Source organism: Cibotium barometz, chromosome 59 (assembly GCF_041138505.1).
Source record: "Cibotium barometz isolate CiBa-2024 chromosome 59, ASM4113850v1, whole genome shotgun sequence".
Taxonomy (NCBI): Eukaryota; Viridiplantae; Streptophyta; class Polypodiopsida; order Cyatheales; family Cibotiaceae; genus Cibotium; species Cibotium barometz.
In genome coordinates this window covers 12,967,591-12,993,001 of record NC_141104.1, presented here as the reverse complement: position 1 = coordinate 12,993,001, position 25,411 = coordinate 12,967,591, and the positions used below count along the sequence as shown (strand labels likewise).

General features: G+C 38.6%; 1 protein-coding gene across 1 annotated transcript; it reads left to right on the top strand.

Moving 5' to 3' along the window:
- Positions 1-13,319: 13,319 nt before the first annotated feature.
- On the top strand, positions 13,320-15,945 carry LOC147605490 (uncharacterized). Its single transcript, XM_086793484.1, has 3 exons — positions 13,320-13,534; positions 13,652-13,789; positions 13,940-15,945. The coding sequence occupies exons 1-3, from the start codon at positions 13,424-13,426 to the stop codon at positions 15,476-15,478; spliced, it is 1,788 nt and encodes a 595-aa protein (XP_086649610.1). The 5' UTR covers positions 13,320-13,423; the 3' UTR covers positions 15,479-15,945.
- The last annotated feature ends 9,466 nt before the right edge of the window (positions 15,946-25,411 follow it).

Below are 25,411 nucleotides of genomic sequence, written 5' to 3'. Positions count from 1 at the left end.
TTTTTTGAAACTATCCCTATTTTTGGACAAGTACTCTGCATGATGCTGGTCCAAAATTGACTCTACTTGCAAAGGCTTGTTAAACAACTCAGCAATAATGTGAAAGTTGTTCAGTAGCTCCCGCGTTATAGAGAAAATCGAAAAGTTTCTCATCAATTAGAGCAAGATTATTGCTCTCAAAAAATTCCTCCTGTCAGTGCTAAGACGTTGCTCCTTCTTCTTCTGCTTCTTCCTCTTCGGCATCTCTTCCTTAGCCCTCCATTGAGAAATCAAAATCCCTCTTAACCAAAGAGACTCTGGCGAGCAGGTCGCTTAGAAAGGGACACCAAACTAAGAATAGCTACTTTCTCCTGTTCATATGCCTCCATATCCTGGTCTTCTGAATGGGGTTCCTCATCACTATGATCCTTTACAAAGTAAAGGGGGTAACTTGATTCTCCCGGCTCCATAGTTGAAAACCCTTGATCTTCAGTTTGTCCTCTCACACAAGCTGTGGCTCATCTGTCCTTGCCATAACCTCTGCAGGGTCGTCAGTAATGAAGTCAATAGATCTTTTCTTTGTGCTCATCAACAGCTTTGCAGACTTCATCCGCATGTCGCTCCTACCTGCAGCACTAAACTCAGGATCCAGCGTAGCGACTCCCTGCTTAAGCTTTCTCTGTTCTGGATAAGTAAGACACTGGCATGAATTAGAAAAGGAGAGAAACCCCTTTTTATATTTGTATAATTTGGCGTGATAAAGCAACTCCATTACCCTTACAAGAGTCATATCGCACCAAACTGCACAAACTTCTCTCTCTCTCTCTCTCTCTCTCTCTCTCTCTCTCTGGGTGTACTAAATATGTGTGTCTATGTTGTATATGGTTCTGTGTGTGTGTGTGTGTGCGCGCATGTGTGTGTATCTATGGTGTGATATAAATGTATATGTATGTGTGTGTATGTGTGCAATTTGGCGCGATAAAGCACCTCCATTACCCTTACAAGAGCCATATCGTGCCAAACTGCACAAACTTCTCTCTCTCTCTCTCTCTCTCTCTCTCTCTCTCTCTCTCTCTCTCTCTCCTTGTGGGTGTACTGTATGTGTGTGTCTGTGTTGTATATGGTTCTCTCTCTCTCTCTCTCTTTCTCTCTCTCTCTCTCTCTCTCTCTCTCTCTCTCTCTCTCTCCTTGTGGGTGTACTGTATGTGTGTGTCTGTGTTGTATATGGTTCTGTGTGTGTGTGTGTGTGTACTGTATGTGTGTGTCTGTGTTGTATATGGTTCTGTGTGTGTGTGTGTGTGTGTGTGTGAGATAGAGAGATAGAGAGAGACAGAAATAGATTGTGTCTATATGTTCCTGCATGTGTGTGTGTGTGTGTGTGTGTGTGTGTGTGTGTGTAAAATATTGTGTCTATCTATACATGCATGTCTGTGTGTCTATGTAACTATGTGTGCATGCATGAGTGCGTGCGTGCGTGCGTACGTGCGCGCGCGTGTGTGTGTGTGAGAGAGAGAAGAAAGCAAACTTACCTGTTGCCATTGCTTTCTAGTTACGTGGGCGTGGATGCTGGATTCTCTCTCCATCTGTCTAGATTCTCTCTCTGTCTGTTGGTCCTGAAAACACTAGATGCTCTCTCTCTCTCTGTCTCTCTCTCTCTCTCTCTCTCTCTTTCTCTCAAATACGAGAACCATTAATAGTGGCATGAGGATTAAATAACTTTATACGAGCCCACGTGTGTAGTAATAAAACGGACACGTGTGATGTTGACAATTGACACGTGGGGTTTGTGAATATTAAAACTGACTCTTTTTTTATTCTATTTGTAATGGTTTGCCTGAGAGAGAGAGACAAATCCATCGAGCACACGACAGTGATCCATCGACCACCATGACAGCAATCCATCGAGCCACCGACAGCTTTGGTATGTGTTTCTCTTGCACACACTCATGCGCGCACACACACACACACACACTCATGCAAGAACATAGAGACACACACACACTCATGCACACACACACTCATGCACGCACACAATGAGACACGCATACACACACACACACACACAAGGAGAAACACATACAAAACAGACATACACATCCAGTAATGCTACAGAGAGAGAGAGAGAGAGAGAGAGAGAGAGAGAGAGAGAGAGAGAGAGAGTGTGTGCATGGTTTTTATGATTTGGCGCAATAAGGCGCTTTGAAGCCAAACTAAAGAGCTCTATCGCACGCCAAACCGCACACACATATACACTTACATGACATCCACACAAACACACACACACACAGGGAGAGAGAGAGAGAGAGAGAGAGAGAGAGAGAGAGAGAGAGAGAGGTATCTTTTCGGTTTGGCATGATATGGTGCTTGCATGTCTAACGCAAGTTTGATATCGCGCCAAACTGCACTAATTATTATAGAGGCCTTACTGGTGCGGTCTAACACGTATACACACATAGGACATATAGAGACACACACACACACACACACACACACACACAGAGGTAGAGAGAGAGAGAGAGAGAGAGAGAGAGAGAGAGAGAGAGAGAGAGATTGTGTTATGTCTCTTTCTACCAGGCTAATTGGTAGCTCATGGTGGCGAAAACAAAGGCCACTGCAAGGAGACAGGGTAAGGGGCCTGGATTGTTGGCCGCAATGGTTGCCTCTCAGAAAAGAAGCCAAGGAAAGAAAAACCTATCCATATTCTAAAGCTTGCCAAAATAAGGAGATTTTCACAGAACTTCTACATTCTGAGGGAGATCACAAAGGCACAGAATTGTGTAGAGTTATGTGTTCCCAAGCTCCCTTTCCAGAGGGTGTGCTCGTCTATATGTGAGAACTAGAGCCTATCCATAAGGTGGAAGAGGACAACCTTCTCTGTCTACAAGAGGCTGCTGAAGACTTTCTCATAGAGTACTTCAATGACTTGTGTGTGGTGTGTGCCCACGCACATAGGATGACTATAATGCTCAAGGATAGTGAGACACTGAAGAGGCTTAGGTGGAGGTATGAGAAGCTTCTACACCCTGCAGAGCTTATAGACCCAAAGATGAAAAACATCCTCATGATTCCACCAGCAAGAGCTCCTCAAGATAAAATAAAAATTGTAGAGATTACACATGATATTAACTTAAGAGCCAGGGCAAAACAGGAGGCCAGATGGGAGGAAGAGCAGAAGGCAAAACAAAAGAGAAGGATCAACAAGTAAAAACGAACCCAAAGAATCTCCAAGAATAGTACATCAAAGAAACAGAAGAGTTGGAGTCAGTCAACCTGGAGATTAAGGAGCTTGCAGAGGGGCATTTTTGTCTTCGTGAATATGGAAGATGGTGAGCAACAGCTCTCTCTTGACATCGTGGATGTCAAAATTTTGATGGATAGGACATCACAGATCACAGATACTATCCTATACGTCTGTTTAAAGTGGGTATGTGAATTGCATTTTATGATGATATGGTCCTTCCGTCTTTAGTTCTTCCCTTTTTCCTCAATGAGGTACCCTTGTTTTTGCAATTTAATAAAGTGCCAGCTTCCACGTGAGAGCCATTCTGAGGTGTTTATTCTCAACTCTCAGCTGGCACACTGCTAATAAGAAGAAGTACTTCCTACCAGCAAGAGATTCAAAAGTGGTTCACCTATTTTAAACATGCTGGAGATTACCGTATTAATTTTTCCATACGAATCAGGGTATGTTACTCCTCTATCTTGTTAGTTATATGCATCTAATAGATAGAGGATGCCTTAGTTTTAGATATTTCAGATTTTGTAGGAACCATTGGAGCCTTGCTGTTTTTATAGAATTGGATAAGAGAATCATGTGGACTCTTAATTCAGTACCAAGATCACATCCTGAGTTAGACCTGGAAGTAAACATTCAAAGCACCTTTCTCTAGTATCTATGGCTCCTTGAAGTTGGCAACGTATCTTATTGTAAAAGCTTATTTATTATGCAGGTGTATAAAAAGGCTAAATCTTCATGTTCTTGGTTCCCTATATGGAGACTATGACTTGTACAAATCAGAGGTTAAGCCTGTTCAAGTGCCCAAGCAAGGAGACTCACACTCCTATGGATGGAGATCGATGATACATGCAGAATATATTCTCCAGAGTCTCTTCTCCATGAATCCCTTCATGTCGAAGGTAAGTGGAAGAATCATCGAGTGGACATTGATTTATCTAGATTTGTGGTTTGACATTGTGAATTTTATTTTTTCAGACCGCATTACAAAATTATGATAGGAACTATGTGGAGCAGTACAGAGTGACCATGATACGATTAATACTAAATAATAGCACAGAGATGTCTGAGGAGAACTAACCAGAATTCCCCGATCCTATAGATATGGTGGTGCTCCTTCAGGCTGTAGGGGGTGAGCCAAAGCCGTCTGAGCACATAGAGGTAGAGCCAAGGTCCAATGTGGAGGTTAACATTGAACATCCCAAGGCTCATGAGGTAGAGCAAGCTGAAGAGGCAGAGCCAAAGCCTAAAGAGAAGACAGACGTGACGAAGCAGACTGTAGAGGCCGAGCCAGGACCTAATAGGGAGGCGAACAATGAAGAACCTAAGTCTAATGAGGATCCCAAGGCTAGTGAGGATCCCAAGCTTGATGAAGATCCCAAGCCTAATTTACCTAATGTAACTCAATTTTAAGAATTGTTTCTATTAGGTGTTTTTGTCCCTTAACAATGATTATAAGTTTCAATCATATTTAGACTTATTAAAATCATGTCAATAATGGTTCGAGACGCTGAGGAGGCTTATCATCTTGGATGTTAATGGATTTCTGCTCAAAAGACAACCCAAGAGCTTTGGACCAAGTGTTATAGGGAATTACAAAGCCGAGGAAATGCATGTCATGCTAAGGCCCAAACTGTATCAATTTATCAACTTTGTAACTAAGCACTTTAGATTGGCCATCTAGTCCTCAATTATGAACTATAATTTGAGGCCTCTTGTCATGCTAGTTTTGAGAGAATCTAAGATTGAGGAAATAGAATTGTATTTTGTATATGACCAAGGCACTGTTACATTGACGCAGGTGTTTTTCATCCCAACAAACCTAGGGTGTTCTTACTTATGAAGCGCTATGTGGATATCCAACCTCTATATAATCCCACAAATACATTATTAATTGATGATACCCCTGAGAAGGCTATGTATAATCCCATTGGAATATGGATATCACCCCTTCCTTTTAAAGGTAATGCAGATGATGTTTATTTGGAAGAACAATTGATTCCATATTTAGATGGATTGTACAAATCAAAAGACTCTATACAAGATTATGTAATGAGAAATCCTTTTTTGTAATGTAATGTCTTCAACTATTCTATTCTCACTCAAGAAATGTGTCTTGGAAAATAGTATACATTGTCTTGTTTTTTGAAAGTACTGCATCGAACAAAAGACTCTTGATTAATTATGTTAAAAGAGTACATTCAAATTTGTAATGTCAAGTAGGAGTGTCATTAACAAGATAGACTTGATTAATTATGTCAAAAGAGTACATTGGAGTGGGTATTGTCAAGTAGGAATGATCTTGATTGTGTTACCCAATTCTTTACATTTTATTAGTTGCTCCCTTCTAAGGAGGACCTTTCTTCCATTGTGAATGAAATTAAAGTGTGCTAGTGTATCTTGCAGGATTCTTCGACAATATCTTTCCTTAGTTGTTGTAAATTGCATTTCTCTCGTATAGAAACAATTGTCACCAGTGTTGAAGCTTCATCAATCAGTTCAATGTCTATGACTTTGTCGTCCATTGCACTTGTGGCTTTCTGATCCATTGGTACCAAATCTCCATTGATGTAACAGGACCTGCTATACCAGAAGGACAAGATAAAATTTTGAGTTGCAATCATGTACTTTGCAACTACTGTCTCCAGTGCAATGTTACAATGGATATTGTCAAAAGCTTTACTCGACCATCCCTTATCAAGAATTCTTTCTAAGAGGAATGTGTCCAAATCTTTGCAGACAAGCATGGTTCTCGCTATCTTCATCTGAAATAAGCTAAAAAGTTCCACGAACATAGTAATTGGTAGGTAAACAATAATTTTTACTACACGAGTTGGAATGCTCCCTCATAGAAGGTAAACAATAATTTTTAAACATGAGTTGGAATGCTCCCTCATAGAGAGCATTTCACATCCTTGAAGAGCTTTCTCTTTGCTGACTCCATTACTGAGGGGTCTGGGATAGGCCAATCCATGTAGTTCCACTCAACTTGCAAAGGTAGCTCTTCCAAGCGGACACGATTGTGTTTCTTGTTTAGAAGACGATAGAAATGGTCATAGAAAAAGATTCCTACATCTACAAGGCGTTTGTTGCTCCTTCCCTCATACTGTAGCCAACCAATGTGTGCGTGAACCACATTCATAATTCCAATGATGCACTGAACTAGCTCCCACTCCTCATATGATGAGGGGTACACATCTGCAAACCATAAACATGGACAGTGTACACATTTCATTAGACCATTATGAGAAAATGAAAGATTGACAAGCGATAGATTAACTTATAGTTTGGTCTATGCGAGGGCAATTTTATGTCATCTAGATTCTCAAGCACAAGCTCATTATGCATATATATATGTTGCACTAGGACTTCCTTGATGGTTGTCCTTCCAGTCTCTATCTTGAAGTCTTTCACTCTTCCTTTCCATGACGCCCTAAATGTATTCTTGTTTCTTGTCGTTCTTCTCTTTCTTGACTGCATAAGGACCCATGTGCCCTTGGTGATCAGCACTTCAGTCCATTGATTTTGCACATTGAGAGATTTGGATACAAGTATAGCAAACACTGATGATCTTGGTCTCCTTGCCCTAGGAATTGAATCATCTATGATGGCATTAGTGGAGAAAAATCGGGATAATATAAAATGAGATTTGCTACCCATCTTTTCAAGAAGAAATGGAGTACAAAAGGCCTATGCTTCAGATAATGGAGTGCAGCAGAAGGTAGAGGAAATAAAAAGAGCATGAGATATTGTTTAAGCCCAAGAGGAAGTTTGAGAAGGAGGGAATTTTCCCTCCTTTGCAAAGATGTGTATTCAATACATGGATACGAATAGAAGTTTCCCTCCCTACAACAGTGTAGGTGTGTTTAATGCATTCGGGTGTGAAAAGTGACGATCAAGTGTAAGTAGAGTACATTTTGAGGTGAAAAAGAAGAGTTTTTGGATTTAGAAAAAAGAAATAACCTATTTTTCAACGTAACATTGCCTTCTTCCTGATTGGATGCGCTCCTTTTTCTCTCTCTACTAAAAGGCCCTACGAATGACCTCCAAAATGTCCTAAAATGAAGGTGCAACCCAAGTTTGGATCCCAAAAAAGCAAAAACGTTCTCCCAATGAAGAAAACAACTAGGTTACACCAAAAAGGAACCCATCAATCAAGGTACACTGCTACATCAAGGCAAGGCTAGTTAAGAAGGGTCTAGTAGATGGGAGTGCACAAATTTGCATTATGACAGAGGACCTTATGCAAAGACTAGGCATGCATATTCATGAAACACCTGAAAATAAGGTGAAAATGGCAAACAATAGCAAAGCAAAGTGTCTTGGGATTAAGAATGTTTCTGTGGAAGTTTTTGGCATTAAGAAGGTTGTTGATTTTTATGTTATGTCTACCAAAAACCTTTTATTTCTTCCACTTCTCATCACTCCCTCTCAATATCTATTAGAGCTTATTCATACTAACATAGTTTTGCAATTGTATATTAAGTGGAGGTGGGCATGATTGTCCATGGCATATCACAAGGGGCTTTTGATTGATCCCTAGATAGAAACTAATTTCTTAATCCCTATATTATTTTGAAGGTGAAAATGAATGTTCGCCCTATATCGAAATGGATATGCTATACTTCTTGTGTGTGTGTGTGTGTGGGTGCATGTTGTCTGTATTGGTTGGGGGGGTCATGCATTGATAAATGGAATAGCTACACCATCAAGCTAAATGATTCTTACCTCTTGTCTATGGCAATAGCTCAACGTTGAGGAAGCCAACTAGAGTGGTTTTGCATGTTGTTACTTTGCTGCTTTGATATAAGACACACTTTGTCTCCTTGTGTTCATGAATCCAACATACTTTACTTTATTTTAGTATAACTCTCAACTTTCCCAAATCAATTTTTGAGATAATCTATTTCCTTGAAACATCTGATGGGATTATTTCTTCTATGCCATGCCAACTGCTAGTGAAGCTGATGATGCCTCCATGTTTTTCTTTATAAGTGCTTCCGCCGCACAAGAGGGTCCATTTTGGAGGAAATAGGTTGATCACGAAAGAGGCTTCATGTACTAATGTTGGAATAGAACAGATATACACTATGTTTGTTTTTCTAGTACAACACTTTGTTCCTAGAGCAATTTGGGTTTTTTTACAATGCTACATCATGGATTATACAATGAACATGCTTCAAATGAGCAGTATAAAGCAAGTAAAACAAGAAGGGGTGTGCTCTTTGGATTATGCATATGTTGTTTTTCATATTTTAGATGTGTTTACATACTCCACCAACTAGGGAGTTGCCGCATATATGTGGGTGGGGGTAAATATATGTCGAAAGATGCCATGGCTGGTGTTGTAGAAATTGGCCTTTTGTACAAGCTAGGCAAATTAGAGGGGTGCATATCTAGCTCACATCCACACCTTTCCAAACTTCAAGTCTTTAAAGAACTATTGGACTAACTCTTTTATCATTGAAATATTTCTCATATATAAAATAAATTTATTTAAAATTCATCTTTGAATTTAAATAAAGTATCCATTAATTCCAATATGCTAGGAATTTCACTTTTTCCCTTTCAATGATTGAATTCCAAATGTCATAGGAATTCCTCTTTTATCATTTAAATATTTCTCATGCATAATTTTTTTTTAAAAATTCATCTTTGAATTTAAATAGAATATCCATTAATTCCAATATGCTAGGAATTTCACTTTTTCCCTTCAAATGATTGAATTCCAAATGTTATAGGAATTCCTCTTTGATCATTTAAATATTTCTCATGCATAAAATAAATTTATCTAAAATTCAGCTTTGAATTTAAATAAAATATCCATTAATTGCAATATGCTAGGAATTTCACTTTTCCCCTTTAAATGATTGAATTCCAAATGTCATAGGAATTCCTCTTTTATCATTTAAATAGTTCTCATGCATAAAAATAAATTCATCTTTAAATTTAAATAAAATATCCATTAATTCCAATATGCTAGGAATTTCACTTTTACCCTTTAAATGATTGAATTCCAAATGTCGAAGGAATTTCTCTTTTACCATTTAAATATTTCTCATGCATAAAATATTTTTTAAAAAAATTCATCTTTGAATTTAAATAAATTATCCATTAATTTTAATATTCTAGTAATTTCACTTTTTTCCTTTAAATGATTGAATTCCAAATGTCATAGGAATTCTTCTTTTATCATTTAAATATTTCTCGTGCATAAAATAAATTTATATTAAATTCATCCTTGAATTTAAATAAAATATCCATTAATTTCAATATGCTAGGAATTTCACTTTTTCCCTTTAAATGATTGAATTCCAAATGTTGTGGGAATTCCTCTTTTATCATTTAAATAAAATTACCATAATTTTATCCTTTCTTAATTATTGAATTATACATAAACCTTAAAAATTAGTTTTTCATTGAATGTGATGAAAATCATTCTTTTAGCCTAGCATATTCAATCCTAGAATATGGTAGGAAGTCTTCTTTTCACGTTATGCAGCATAAGAATGAATTATGTATCAATTTCTAAAAAAATTTACCATAGCTCCACTACTATTACTGACAATTTTCAATAGTTTTGAGAAGAATAGGACTTAGTAATGTAATTATGATTACATAACTATCTCTTAAATCTAATTTACGGATTTAACTCATAAGATTACCATAATTTACTAGCATATAAGTATAAAAAATCATTTTCTTAACCTCTAGCTTCACAAGCCTAGAGTTTGATTTGTGAATTGAGAATTTCTCCATGACAAGCATCATTTGAATAGAGAATTGTCATAGGAATGACCATTCTTTGGGGGAGAGAGAGATAAACATAAAAGCATCCTAATTTAAGAATAAATAAAAAAATTTCTTAATTATCATTACAACTCTTAAGAAAAGCTTGATTTGCATTATAAACACTTAATTTAAGAAACTTCTCAAGCTTGAGAGGGGTTGAGAAGTGAAAACATTGAGAATAGTATAGAAAAACCATAAAATTACAGTTTATCTCTTGTTTTTGCTTCTATATCATAGAAGAAGCCCCCAACCAATCAATTGGTTTGTGTGTTGAAAGGAAAGCTCCAAGGATGGTTGAAGAGAGAGAGAGGCTCCACTCTCTCCAAAAGTAGAGGATTTTTAAGGGATAATAAAGAATATCATTATTTTAGTATAATACTAGCATGGTATAGTTCACAGATTTTTATATAAAAGACTAAGGATCTATTTATAGGTGAGGGAGGCCACCAAGTCCAACTAGGTTCTAGAATTTTCCAAGTTCAGTTTGGCTGAATTTGGACAAGATTTGCACCTAGTTTGGCTCCCTTTTGATTTGGTTTGATCCAGGAGAGAGGAGAGATAAAAATATCATAATTTTTTTAAGTTAAAAACTCCACCACATGTGTGAAATAGGTGCCTTCCTGAAGTCCTCCCTTCGCCTTTACCAAGGTGTCAAAAATGTATCATTATACGAAAATATCTCATTTTTTTAGTAATATCTCATAGTTTTTAACTAATAAACCTTATACTCAGTCAACTCTTCATCTTACGTGGGTATTTACTCATTTTTGGGTGTTTTCTTTTATTCATTGGATTTATCTCCTCCCCACACTTGGATTAATCTAATTGGTTCCATAGGAACCTTAATTCGACCATAATCCAAAAAATTCTGAAAATCTTGACTCTTAGGCTAGGGTCCTTTATATACATTTTCAATTAATTCCAATTGCACATTGGAAAGTTCTTTTTTGAAATTCTGTTTCAGGGGAAACCATTTTAGACACTAGGAGGATTTTTATATCCAAAAATTTCTCAATTTTGGATTACCTCTCTCTAGACATTTTCTCTCTCCATGCCAAAACAAGGTAAAACAGGATCTTTCTTTTATTTTTGAGAGGGTAGTAATTACAAGATCAGAAGTGGAGGTTCTTACTCCTTTACACCTCAAAAGCTAGAAGGAGGCCCCACTTAAAAAAACGTGAAATGTCCTCATCTCGCACCTGGAGGATAACCATTTTCCTTAAGATCCAACTGATTCTGGGGTTCCTTATAGTTTGGTCACCCCAACAGAATCCTGGACTAAAGATCCCTTATATAGAACTCATTATCAGATAATAATTCATTCAGATCATATCATTCATATCCTTAACATAATAATGGTCCATTAGATCGAAAACTCCATTTGAACATTCGTCCACGGGAATTTCAATTATGCGGGTTTTTAATTTGTCATCCCTTAACTTGATCCACTGGGTCAAGTGTTAACAATAGCAATTTGTCAACACAATCCACTGATCTCATAGTGATTTGCTGAAGTCATTATCATCATTCCAATTACGAACATCATCACAGGGACTCGTCCCATTCATCATAGGGACTCGTCCCATTCATCCCAGGGACTCGTCCCATTCATCCTCATTGTGGCTTTATTAAACTTATCTTCTTTCAACTAGAATTCACGAATTATCATCTTTCAATCGGAATCCAAATCAACTCATCAATTCTCAACCAAAATTCTAAAATCATATCAAAACCAGCATTTGAATTCATCATCTGGATAGCATTTTTGCTTATAATTTCAATGTCTTAGATTTACTCGTATATACTAGCAGTAAAGAGCCACAGTTATACCCTCGGTATATACGGGTAGTCATGGTCCTTGGAATTATAAGGTAAATACCATCATGTCTAGGCCTCAAGCAAGTCACGGATTCCATACAATTGCGATACTTCCATTTGAAGACCCAATTACCTATTTATGAATCTTCATTCCTGAATATCATGTTCTTTATCGTCAAAACAATCAGATTTATAATGTCCATTTTTGTGACAATAATTGCAATACTTGCTAGAACCATATTGTTGATAAGAGGATCCTCCACAACAATAGAAATTTCTACCATGAGGGAACTGTGAAAAGGAGTGCTTTTTGGGGGTAAGAAGAGCAGGCCCAGAAGCATATGAGTGATGTGTATGAAGAGCATCTGCAGAGGGCTCTGTACGTGGTTTATGACATTGTGAATATTCAATAAGAGATATGCAAGAACTATCAAAATAAATATCATCTTTGTTATTCGTGACAATATTATCATGTTTGGTAGTGTGAAGAAGCTCGACAGAAAGTTGAGGTCGTGTAATATGAGCACTAGCAGCAGCAAGTTGATTAACAATTCTTTGAATGATTTAATATGAGAACTCATAAAAGTAGAAACTTTTTAATTCAACCCGTCGAATATATTACACAGATGAAGAATTTCAGTGATAGATTTCTTCTCAAAAGTAGAAATAAGATATTTCCAAATATCATTGGAAGTGGGAAGATTAAATACATCCAACATAAGAGAATCATGAAGAGCAGACAAAATATAATGTCGAGCAGCCTTATCTTTCTTTGTCCAATTATTCGGACGAAAGTATTTTCTAATGAATAAATAATTTCCCATCAGTAACATCATAATAAGTGAACTAGCAACATCAATAGGTCGTTGAGGACATGGAGAATTTACATATATAGTGTTCGAAAGATCGTTACCTTCAAGAATCGAAGTCATCTTTGCCTTCCAACCAGGAAAACCATGGCCTTGAAAAAATAGGAATCGATCGTTGACCAAAAGGATAACAATTAATAAGAGAAATATTTGCCATGGTGAGAGTGCAATGAAGATAAAAAAATGTGTGAATAAAAAAAGCCATTTTTGAGGATAATCACCTTGATAAGAAAAACGAATGTCACCAAAATAGCAGTGTTAATGCTTCTCGAGACATAAAGAATATATGAGGCAAAAGCCTTCATAATGAAAATGAACGTCACCAAAATAGCAGTGTTATTGCCTTTTGGGAAATAAATAATAATATGTTGAAAAATAGGAAAAATTGCCCAAAACGTATATATGAAAGGTCATGTCATGCCAAAAATAGCGATCCAAGGCAAAAATAATCAGCAAAAAAGCTGAAGAAACTTCTACATGACGGTGCGTGCAGAACGCCAAAAAGCTGCATAACAATAAAACAATAAAAAATTTTTGCCCCCTCTAACTCCATTTCCAAATGTTTTTTTATCCAAAATCGAGGGCACAAGTGGCTCTAGGATTTCAAGTGGCTCTAGGCTCTACGCGAGAAGGTCATTATGAAGTGTTAAGTATCTTGCTGAAAGCTGGAGCTTCTCAACCTGCCTGTGAGGAGGCTTTGTTGGAGGCATGCCTTTCTGGTCAAGTGAAGATGGCAGAACTTTTGATCAGCTGGGAGATGACCAGACCAGAAGTTTCAACAAGTGCCCTGATCCATGCAAGCAGCCGGGGGCTTGTTGGTATTGTGGAGCTCTTGATAAAGGCAAGAATGATTATAGTTGAAACTTTCATCTAATCTACCTTTTTAAGTGGCTCATACAGGGAATTCTTATTTAAAAGACATATACACCTCTCATTTGTTATTTTCTCATGTTTGTAGAGGGGTGTGGATGTGAACTCATGGCACAGGGTGCTGCTTCGTTCATTGAAGCCTGTTCTGCACACAAGTGTTGACTGTACTGCTTTGATTGCCGCTGTTGTTTGCAGGCAAGCTACTGTGGTGAAATATTTGCTACAAGTAAGTGTCACAAGGTTAGCATTGAATGATTTTACTGAACTCTAGTTATGCATTTTAATGTCCATGTACAAGCAAGGAGATGAAACATGAATCCCAATGCATCAAATTAGCTCCATGATTTGAGGCTTATTGATACGGGGGAAATTGCAGGCAGGAGCTAAAGCGGATTGCCAAGCTAGACTTGGAGCATGGTCTTGGGATTTAAGTTCAGGAGAAGTTTTGAGGGTGGGTGCTGGAATGGCGGAACCCTATAATGCAGCATGGTGTGCTGTAGAATATTGGGAAGCAAAAGGAACAATACTTCGTATGCTTCTTGAACGTGTTTCAGTTAATACCGAGCAAATGGGCAGATCACTTTTGTGCCATGCTGTTCTTTGTGGCAATGTCGCAGCAGCCCAGATACTCTTAGAGGCTGGAGCAGATGTTGAGTACCGCGTATGTACAGAAGATGGTGGAGAATTTCGTCCTTTACATTTGGCAGCGAGACAAGGGTATTTACCTGTCTTGAAAACATTGGTAGCACATGGATGTGATCTGAATGCGAGGACGGAAACTGGTGAAACTTCTCTCATGCTGTGTGCAGTGTCCGGTCATCATGAATGCTTTGGCGAACTCTTGATTGCAGGAGGAGATTTTGGTACAGCCAACAAGGCAGGACAAACTGTGATTGACATTGTAGATGCTAGTAGCCATCGTTTCCGTGTACACCAGATTATTTGGGATGCCATTTTGTCAGGGAAAAGGCTGCATTCTGGTAACTTGGATTTGTTTTCTCCTCTCCACTTTGTTGCGCGTCATGGAAATTCGAAAGTTATGAAGAAGATCCTTGAGCAGAAGGATCTGGATTTGAATCAGCAAGATAAGTTTGGATTCTCAGCTGCCATGGTTGCAGCTCAAGAGGGCCATATGGAAATCTTCAAAGTGCTGCTGTTTTCTGGAGCTTCTATTGGCTTGAAAAATGCAAAAGGAGAGACTGTGTTGGTGCTGGCAGAAGGAAGTGGTAACAAGGAGCGGTACGAAAGAATTTTGTTTGATGCAATCCTTGGAAACATTTTAAAAGAGGGTGACTTCAGTGCACTTCATTTTGCTGCAAAAAGAGGAAATTCGGAGGTTCTGGCTCATTTGCTAAAGCAAGGATGTTCTATCAATGCTTGGGATGAGGAGGGATACACTTCATTGATGCTCTGTGTAAAAGAGGGTCATGCAGATGCCTGTAAATTTCTTCTCAGTCAAGGAGCCGATTGTTACCTTGTAAATTCAAGGGGTGACACTGCTTTGTCACTTGCAAGGAAAAGTGCCTCTGGAAAAGTAGTTGAGGGAGTTTTATTGGATCATATGGCAAAGAAACTCGTGCTTGCAGGAGGACAGCTTTCTAAACACACACGGCAAGGAAAGGGATGGCCACATGTAAAATTTGTGAAGATGCTGAAGTCAGGAGTTCTTAAATGGGGAGAGTCAAAGTGGAGAAATGTGTTTTGCAAGGAAGCAAGTTTGGGATCAAGCCTCAAGTTTCAGAAAAACAGAAAGAACCGTGACATGGGAAAACCCGTCATCTTCAGAGTTGTGACAACCAGTGGAAGGGAGATACATTTTGATGCAGCTGCTGCTTTCACAGCTGAGCTTTGGGTTCGCGGGATAAATTTGATCACTAAGGAAGCCATGGGAACAAATACTGCTGCGAGCAGGTGATTATTGGTGGAAGTACATTTGTTAAGAATGTGACACCAGTCTGATTCATGACTCCCTTTGTGAAGATACAACAGGCCAGACATCAAGAGCATTTCAAATGATGATCAGAACTTGTGTCCTTGCTTGTGCCTGGGATTTTTACAGAGGCCAAGAAGTGAGAAATGTTCTCGGAGTGACTTGGATAGCAAATGCTTTTGGAAGTTTATCTGAAGATGACGGATTGTAACGAGCTGTGCAGGTTTGGTAGTTGCTCTTAAATCTCTAGATAGGCTGTGAGTTGTCCCCCCTACGAAAAGTCTGATGTTTTTTGGCTACTAAATTTCTATTTTAAAACAAGAATATGACAAAAATAGTGGTCTGTGTATTGTCTAATGGGCGGAATGGAATCTCATGTGATATATCATGTATTTGTGGACTACCATTTTGGTATTGTTGGTGGTGCATTTGACAGCAGTTGATAGTTCTTCTTAAAGTTGCAAACATGAAGATTACAGGTCTGGTTCTGGCTGTTGAGATGCATGGATCAATGCCAAGTTATGGTGGATCAAAAGCAATGGAGTCCATAATGAGAAGACAGATTATGGAATTGAAAGACTCAATAAAATACTTGTCGCTATCCACCAAAAGCAATGGAGTCCATAATGAGAAGACAGATTATGGAATTGAAAGACTCAATAAAATACTTGTCGCTAATAAAAGAGCTCAAAGGCAATAACTAGATATCACATAAAATCACTCCTTTGTCCATTAGCATAAGGGCTTTAAATAGCCAAGGTGCAAGTGACTTTTCCGTCTTCCGTAACTCCTAAGAAACCTTTCGCATTCCATAACTACCAAAGTAACTCCATGAGTAACATCCATCTTGATATAACCTCTCTTTCTTTTTTTTCTTCTTTTTTTTTTTTTTCTCGGGGAAAAAGATCCTTCTATTAGTTAGCGAGAAAACAACCAAAATGGCTACATACAAACTCGTCCTCAAATGGGAAGCGAGAGTCAAGATGCATAAAAGGGGAGGATGCCCTTCTCCTCCGGTTGGCTACTTTAGGAGGAGAAGGCTAACTCATACAATGGGAAACAACCACACATGTGGTCTATAGTGCCAAGTGGACTTGCCACCACTATTAGTGAGAAAGTGACCATGACGTTAGATCCTTAGGAAGGCCTCTCGGTGCTTCTGCATGCCACCCTGAAGCTGCCCCCTGACCATAGAGGGTATGAATGATATCGAGCCAGATGCTTCGGATGGACTCCGTTGGCGGGGTGAGGGTGCCTTCGATGGCTTTGTTGCATTGAACTCATGTGAAGGTGAGAAACGTGAAGAGCTAGTCCCCTACCTTCCTCCTCATATGACGTGACAACCGCGGTCTAAATGGTCTAAGCAACTGTGCCCAACGTAACAATATGGGTGACGGCTTCGTAGGATTCTCTGCCAAACTTGCTAAGCCTTTGGGCAATCCCAAAGACAACGACACTCTCATGAAAGGGTGATTTTTTGCGGCCGAAAAATATCCCACAACCGCTTCCAAAAATGTGAGAGTGCAGTGGGTGACCCTGGGACTGCCAATGTCTTGTTGCTGCTCGAGTGCCCTCTACCTCTGATATCTGAATTCTGTGGCCTAGCTGTGCAGTGTAAGAAAAAAAGGGGATGCCATGCATCTCCTCACTGTCCTTTGGATCCTGCCATGTCCATTCTCTCGGGTCCCACTTGAGACTCATGAGAGGCCAACCCTCCCACATCCATAACCACCAGAGTCTCTTTGGCCACCTTGGCTGGTGGAGGGTCGATGTGCCACTCATGTGCATGGAAACCAATCACCCACACCCTTTGCAAGGTGCATCCCTTGAGGTTCTCTAAAGGGGGGCTCTGCTCTCTCTAGTCTGCCACGAGGTCCAATAGAGAAGGTGAGTAAGGCAGAGCTCTCATCCGGTCCATGAATTTATGAATACCATCTCATGCTCTGTGGCTTGCTTAGGCCAAGGTGGCCTGGAGAGTGATCATCCACCTTGGCCTTGGCAGGTCTCCTGCTGCCAGCCCACAGAAAGTTCTAGATCAAATGTTGAACCTAACTAATACAGGCCTAGGAGGACTAGTAGGAGGTGATGTACCACATGGTGGTGAGAAGAGCCTGGTTCGCCACCACAACCCGGCTAGCTAAGGAAAGCCTGGAAGAACTCCAGTAAAGCAGCTTCTTCCCCTTCTTCCCAATGCTCCGAAGAAGAGGGGCTAGTTGCTGCTCCGGGGAGATATCAATGCCAACTTGGCATCCGAGATAGCGCCCCTAGGGACCCAGTGAAAAGCCCCAATTGGAAGCCAAGTTGGGGCAGGCGATGAGCCAACCCAAAATCCACACAATTTGTGCTCCTGATGCATGACAGAAAATCTCAATCGCCTTTGCGAATCTCTGGAGATTACCCTTTGCCCCTCGACAGGTGTGTTGCCGTATCATCGGGTGAACTCAAAATCGAGCAACTGCTTCTAAGCTCGGATGGGAAGACGCAGTCCCTATAGTTAGGTTTCCTAGGCAGAAAGAAAATTGCTGATGACCTCGACGACAAACATAGGTAAAGGGCTAGGGAGCACCCTTGCCGGATTGAGCGAGAGCGGAACTCTGTCACCTCTAGCTCCCTGAATAAGAACCTGGCTGTGTGAAGCCGAGTAGAGTCCCGACACACCTCGGACCCACTCCTCTAGGAAACCCATCCTACACATCGGCCCCCAATCTATTCTGTCATAGGCTTTCTCGAAACTTGATATGACATCTTTTGACCTTACTTTCACTAATAACTCCATGTTAACTCAAGATCAACATGACCTTTGACACTCATATACGTCCTCTTTAATCTTTAATGTCTATGACTGCTATCATTACCCAATGTCCATAGCATAACTATAATTGGAGATGGCCATTGGAAGCTAGCTTCCAACATCCCCCCTTGGTTTCTACATGTCTGTATTTTGGGCTCTATGTGGACTCTCAAGGGAAAACCATTAGGGATTAAGAAAGAAACATACCGTAACATGATCATGACATGACATTGAGATTAAAAGGCCCATTCATCATCATAGGGAGTGAGATTAGACTATTTTGTGGGGGCTTCTTGAATCATATTGGTTTTGGCTTCTTCAACAATGTTGACTTTGGCTTTGTTTCTGTGGTAATCTCTCTCTTTAAGGTGTCCAAGTTTCCCACAGTAGGTGCATTCCAACTTTGGTTTGTCTTTGCACTTGCAATACTTGAGCATGTGCCCAAATCTACTACAATGAGTGCATTTTGTACCATTTTCAATGCTCTTTATTTCGGATTTGGGATAGAAGGCTTTAAGATCTCCAAAACCTGAGTTGCTTTTGATTCTTTTTTCTTCTTTACGCAAGACACTTTCTACGCCTTCTAGTATGGGATCCTTCATGTATTTCGAAGTAAGCAAAACATTTTCAAATTCTAGTGGCATAGACTTAAGTAACATAGCAATTGCATCACTCTCTTTTATCTCTTCCTTAATGACAGCTAGTTGAACCATCAAGCTTTTCATTTTGTTGATGTGTGATGCCACCATTTCCTCCATCTTCATGTTGAAGCTGTAGAATTCCACCTTCGAGCTAATTTTGATGTTAAGTCCTTGCTCCAAAAGATTTGTCCAAATTTTTCTTAGCAACTTGAGATGACTCATAACTCCCAACATGATGGATATAGTTATCAAGTCCTAGAACAATCATGGCTAATGTTTGTCATCTTTTGTTTGCCATGAAAATTCTCCATCTCTAGTTTGAGACTAAGGAATTTGACCTTGACTATGCCCCAAACACCTTTCATTAAGAGAAATTTCATTTTGTCTTGTGAAGTGTGGAAGGCATGACCTGAAATCTTTTCAATGGGAAGCAGTGTTATGCCATTTTTGAGAAGATCTTACCTTTGACTCAAAGGTAGTGTCTAGATCTCTTACAAAATTATTAAATCTTGGCTTCTAGGATTGTCTCTCACCATACAAGAGCATATTATTGCAAAGAAAGTATAAAAAAACTAAAGCCTTGGCATACCTCTAATAATGTGGCTTGGGCTTGGTTCTTTTTGTTTTTCTTTTAATAATCTTAGGTTTTTGATTTGAGGATGTATATGAAGAAGGCATGGTGAAGGAACTGTGTGAAGTCAGCATATGAATCTGCCCTTAAAACAACACTTTTTCAAAGGTTCTTAAGACTTTTCACATCAAATTTTTTAAGGGTAAACTTTATTATTATTAAGGCTACGAGGAGGAGAGCATTGTGCTTGTTCTTCGTGCCGATGATGGCCACCGATCTCTACTGGTTCTACCAATCTTGTGTGCTTCACTCAAGGACGACCACCGACCTCTGTTGCAAGAACTAGTAGCATCCAAAAACCTTCCATGCCTTCCCCTCACAGTTAATCTTGCAAAGCTCTGAGCTTCTTAGCACTGGACACAGAGATCAACTGTGTGCTTAGAGCAAAGAGTATGGACAAGCTACAAGCTTGCTATAGTCGGACTGCTTGCAGTCTTCAGTCAATGTGCACAATTGCGTTGCATGCTTTTCAATTGTTTTAGTTAGCTCATGAAAAGAAACAGAGAGATGAAGAGAAGAGTTAGAGAGATGAGGAGAAGAGTTGGTGAAAATGGGGAAGGATAAGCATGCCAAAATTAGGAGCTACAAAAGGCTTACCTAGAACAAGAGGGGAGCCTCTGATACCATGTTGAGATGCATGGATCAATACCATAACTCCCCTGTTATACCATGTTGAGATGCATGCATCAAAAGCAATGGTTTCCATAATGAAAAGAAGCATTCAGGAATTGAAAGACTTAATAAAATACTTGTTTGCTAATAAAAGAGCTCAAAGGCAATAACAACCATTCCTTTGTCCATTAGCATAAGGGCTTTAAATGGCCAAAAAATTGGTGGGTTGAGAATTCGGCTATAATATGTATTGTACACAGAGTTAATATTTTAGACAAGCACATTTATTGGTCATAAAAAAAGTTTAAAGCACAAAGTTAATATTTTAAACAAGCACATTTATTGGTCTTAAAAAAAAGTTTAAAGCATTTTCCCATAAAAGCTAGCACATCACATCGACGATAGGCAATGTTAGGCCTTAGGGGAAATATTTTGGAGTAAACAAATAAACACCAGTAAAATTGTTGATATTGGCCCTGAAAGATGGATGTCCACACATCGACTAGGATGAATTTGTAGAATCAATATGGTAATGTTTGTCTAGGGAGGATGAGAAATTCATTCCTTCAGGGTTGATTTTTGATGCTAATTGTCATGGACATTTTCCATGGTTTTGCACGTATTTTATAGCTTGTAATTTTTCATGCCCATCAACCATAAAGGTCTATATTTTGCATTTTGACTAGTGGCATGGCCCGTCTCTGACGGGTAGGAGATGGGCACGCCGCACACCATTCAAAAGATGACTCTACAAAGAAGGCTTTTTGGCATGCAAAAAATAGAAAGTTAGTGATCCTTCCCTCTTATATGTAAGTAGCTTGACCCGTTTATGATGGGTTCCAAAATCTCATCGTATATTTGTTCCTCCTTGTCACATGTTCAGGATGCATGATCTATTTGAAACAGATCAAAGCATTACTACCTTGGCTTTTATGGGAAATTAGCTTACACTTAGCATAGACCAAGAGACAATGTTCTTGATGGACGACTCGTCAAGAACTTGTACTTTTGTAAGAGCGCCACAATCAACATTTAATTCTATTGTAAAGAAATGGCATGCACAAAAAGATTTGGCACTTCCCCTTTATTGATGTAAATGCATCTCAATTCTTTTTTATTTATATTGTACTTGCTATAGAAACCTATCCATATTGTACTTGCTATAGAAACCTATCCATATTTCTTCCATTCCCACAATGCTAAAAATTTACCTTTCCAAACTCTTACTTTAAAATCATTTAAGAAGCTGCTTTAATAATTTTAAAAAACTCAAGGCAATGAATTTTCAACTAAAATTTTGTCAATTAACAAAATGCTAGATAAATATGAAGCCACACTCGATGAATATGAAAGAAAATTGTGCTTCCATTGATGTGTATAGCTAGAAGGTTTAGCATACATTTTTTTGGATTATTTTAAAATTAATAATAAGAAAAACTTATATTTTTGAACCAATACATTTAATATTTTTTTTTAGCCAATGAGAGAAAATTATGAGGTGCTTAGCCAATGAAAGACAATTATGAGGCGCTTGACACTCACATTTTGTGGACTTGTTCAACATTATTCATCTACTCAAGAAGAAATTTTCAAAAGCTCAATTGCATGTGAAAAGGCTTTTAGCACAGACTCGGGAGCAAAGATCATAATTTTAGAGCAAGAGAGTTTTTAGCTTTAAAATTTCTCAACCAATGAGAAATTAAAAAGGTTGAGAAATTAAAAAGGTTGATTTAATACTAGATCTGAGCCAATGAGCAATCGAGAAATGAGATTTTTTAATATAGGGTAGAATTTTCTTCACAAAACTAGAGCCGCCTCCTCTGTGCAAGCTTCTTTTGCGCCATAGATCCTTTGCTCCATCTCGTACACAAATGTCTTCTCTCTGCACACACTCTCTCTCTTTGACTTACTCACTTTCTAGGGCCATCATTCTGTTTTTTTCTCTCTTTCTTTCGACTGAAAATGCAGATGTATCTCTCTCTCTCTCTCTCTCTCTCTCTCTCTCTCTCTCTCTCTCTCTCTGGCCATTATTCTTCTTTTTTCTCTCTTTCTCTCTGCTGAAAATGTAGATGCATCTCTCTCTCTCTCTCTCTCTCTCTTGTAGTAATAGAAGATATATATTACCAAAATTACTTTACAAAATGGCCACCGGCCCGCCAGGTGATGTACTAGCTTTCCCTCACTAATTACTCCGAACCACAGGTGTAACTCGGAGTATCCTCATCCAATATATAGCCGTGTCATTCTCCACCAAATAAGCTGGCCGCAAGGAAGAGACTTGCCACAATAGTAGCCCTTTTATACAACCTATGTGAGTTGTAATACCAACTTTTGCATCAAATATGAAGGCATTCCTAGTTAACCAGATAATGCCGCAAACCTGTCCACCTTAAAAAATGAAAGAAAACTGAATGTTTTGGGCTATCCGGCCCATTTGGAATCTTGCCAAAAATCCAATCTTTAACCTTTATGGGCCTATCTGTCAACGGAATCCATATGCAAGAAAGGAAATCCCACAGCTTCTTTGCCACCGGATATGAAATGAAAAGATGCGGGCATGTTTCCAAGCATGTAGTACAAAACACACAATTATCAAAAGCAATCCACCCCTTTTGCAATTGGTCCCCCAATGGTAGGCCTCCAACTAGCATGCGCCATAGGAACACCTTCCCTTGATATGGAATCTTAGACCGCTAGTAGCTATGACGGTCCCGAATCTAGCCATATCTTAATCATACAACTTAATCTAAGAAAACATTAAAACTCACTTAATTGTGCTATTTTTACATAGCAATACAATCAAATTAACCTTCTCAAATAGCAAACACGCATGCATGCCATATCCAAGATTCTTATCACATAAGCAAAGAAGCATACAATCTCAAACAAACATTCATATAATATAAATCTTATCAATTAAAGCATAGCATCTCAATCAATCATAATGTTTGTGCCTACCTTAAGATTCTATCATCATCACCATGCTCGATAACATGGTTAGTCATAATGACCAAAATCTAGCCAATCTAGGGCTTTCTCCGATGCCCGTCCACCCAACCTCCACAATGGACATTGCGGCTATCCCGGGTATGCCTCTTTTTGAATCTCGTCCTCTCTGGGTTCTACCACATGGCTCCCAGAGAGCATAAATCTCGTTCTCTGTCCAGCGTTCCCTGTTGAGTCTCATCATACACATGCATATCAATCATTCATACACATACATATCAATCATTCATTTCAAAACAAAGCAATCACAAGTCATACTTATCATCTTACACTATCTCTAGTCCATAATCTTTCAAGTCATGCATATTCAAATAAATCAAAATCAGCTTCAAGTATAAAACAAACTTTTAATTCAAACAGTCCTTAACTTCTCTTAGTCTTTTAATTCTTTCGAGTCATATGAGAATCTTTGTTTTTAACATAATCAAGTATCGTATTCTAACCAACGAGATCATATCTAGTCACTAATAGCTAAGTCTTAACTATTCTTATTATGCGTTAGTCCATCCAGTCTATATAGATAAGATAGTCAATCTTAATAGCAATTTCTAAGGAAAAGCCTGACAACTGGTCTCTTTAGGAGAGTAATATCTTCCAATCTATTTGGAATTAGAGAAAAGTCAAAACGACAAAGTTTTAGGAATTCTAATGGTGTATAAAATATATCTCGGTGATGGTTGTCTAAAAATGAGTTCTAAGGTCTCTTTGAGAGCATTCAAAATGGCCAAAGTTGTGTTTTCAGCATAAAACTGTCAAAAACAGTTAAGTGTCCCACTTTGCACTCGAATAACTCAAAAACGAAAGGGTTCTGGCTTTCTAGAGTCTCATGTACTCTTGTAGAGTTTCTTGCTGTCTAAAACTTTCATGTTTACATAAAAAGCTGATTCTAAACGTAGGGAAAGATAAACTCTTCACAAAATAGCCCCTAATAAAGGTTTTATCTAGAATCTAGTCATAAACTAGTTAAATATTCTATCTTTTAATTCTTTATCTCCAAAAGTGTTTATTCTATGAGTCGCATACACGAAAGTGATCATGCATAATTAATACAGTCAAGAATTACTCATCGTTAAGTATGTCCTATATCCTCGGATTCCCTCATATATGCACTTATCGATTTATTTATTTAATATCAAAAGAATTTAAAGCAAAATAATAAAAAGAGTGTTTGTGTACTTCCTTGATATATTTGATAATGCCTTGATTGATTGGGAATCCATGTCTACTCTCCAGAAGTTGTGGAAGAATTGTTTAAAGATTTGACAAGCCTCCCAGATCTGCTGTAAGGATTGCAACCTGCAACATGTATAACTTTGCGTCGAGTTATCAGAAACTAGTTATGTTGATACTTAAAATTACGAGAACATGTGCGGTCTACAACCTATCGTGGGCAGAATCGCCAAAATCACTTGTATGTGAAAGTAAACTCCGAAAATAGGTCACATTTTATTTATTTATTTATCAAATTTTGATTTGCATGTCCATATACACACTTAAAGGCTTCCTTTGAGCACACTAACTAATTGAAAATTCAATCTTGAAATTTCACTTAATTTCAACACAGAATTTTTACCAACTATGAAGAATTGCTAAAAACCTGCTGGAATTCATTACTGTCCAAAACTTAGGATTATCTTTAATCATAACCTGGTTAATCTCGGAGGTATGTTACACTAGCCCTGTAAGATTACTTCCTCCACTAGGCTCTACTTTTCCTGATGTTCCATACCCTATTAGCCTTCTCAATGATCCAACACTTATCTTTCATCATCATATGGTACACTTGATTTGTTGTACGCTGGACAATGTCCCGAGGCTTTTGAAATTCCCAATTTAACCAAGGTTGCTAATCCTCCAACTGAGGAATATCACAAAATGGTGTAAGTCTTGCTCTCACCTTCTCCCATAATTGTATATATCCACGTGGAACCTGAAAATATTGACGGATTTTTTGAAAAGACAATAAGCGGCCTCTACATGGCAACAACGCATCCATAATTCTCACTAGTCCCAATCGAGCCATTCGATGAATTTTGGCTAAACAACTTTATCAGGCCACTCTAGAAGTCTTGAAGTAGCCACACAACACCTCACCTGCCATAGAGTTCAACGGCGGCAACCACTGATTTGAAGGCTTCCATTTAGTGTATGCCAACACCTCCTTCCATGGGATCATCAAATGAGAAGGGAGAGGTGAAGCCACCACTTGAACCTGTTGGGAACCATTCACTACATCC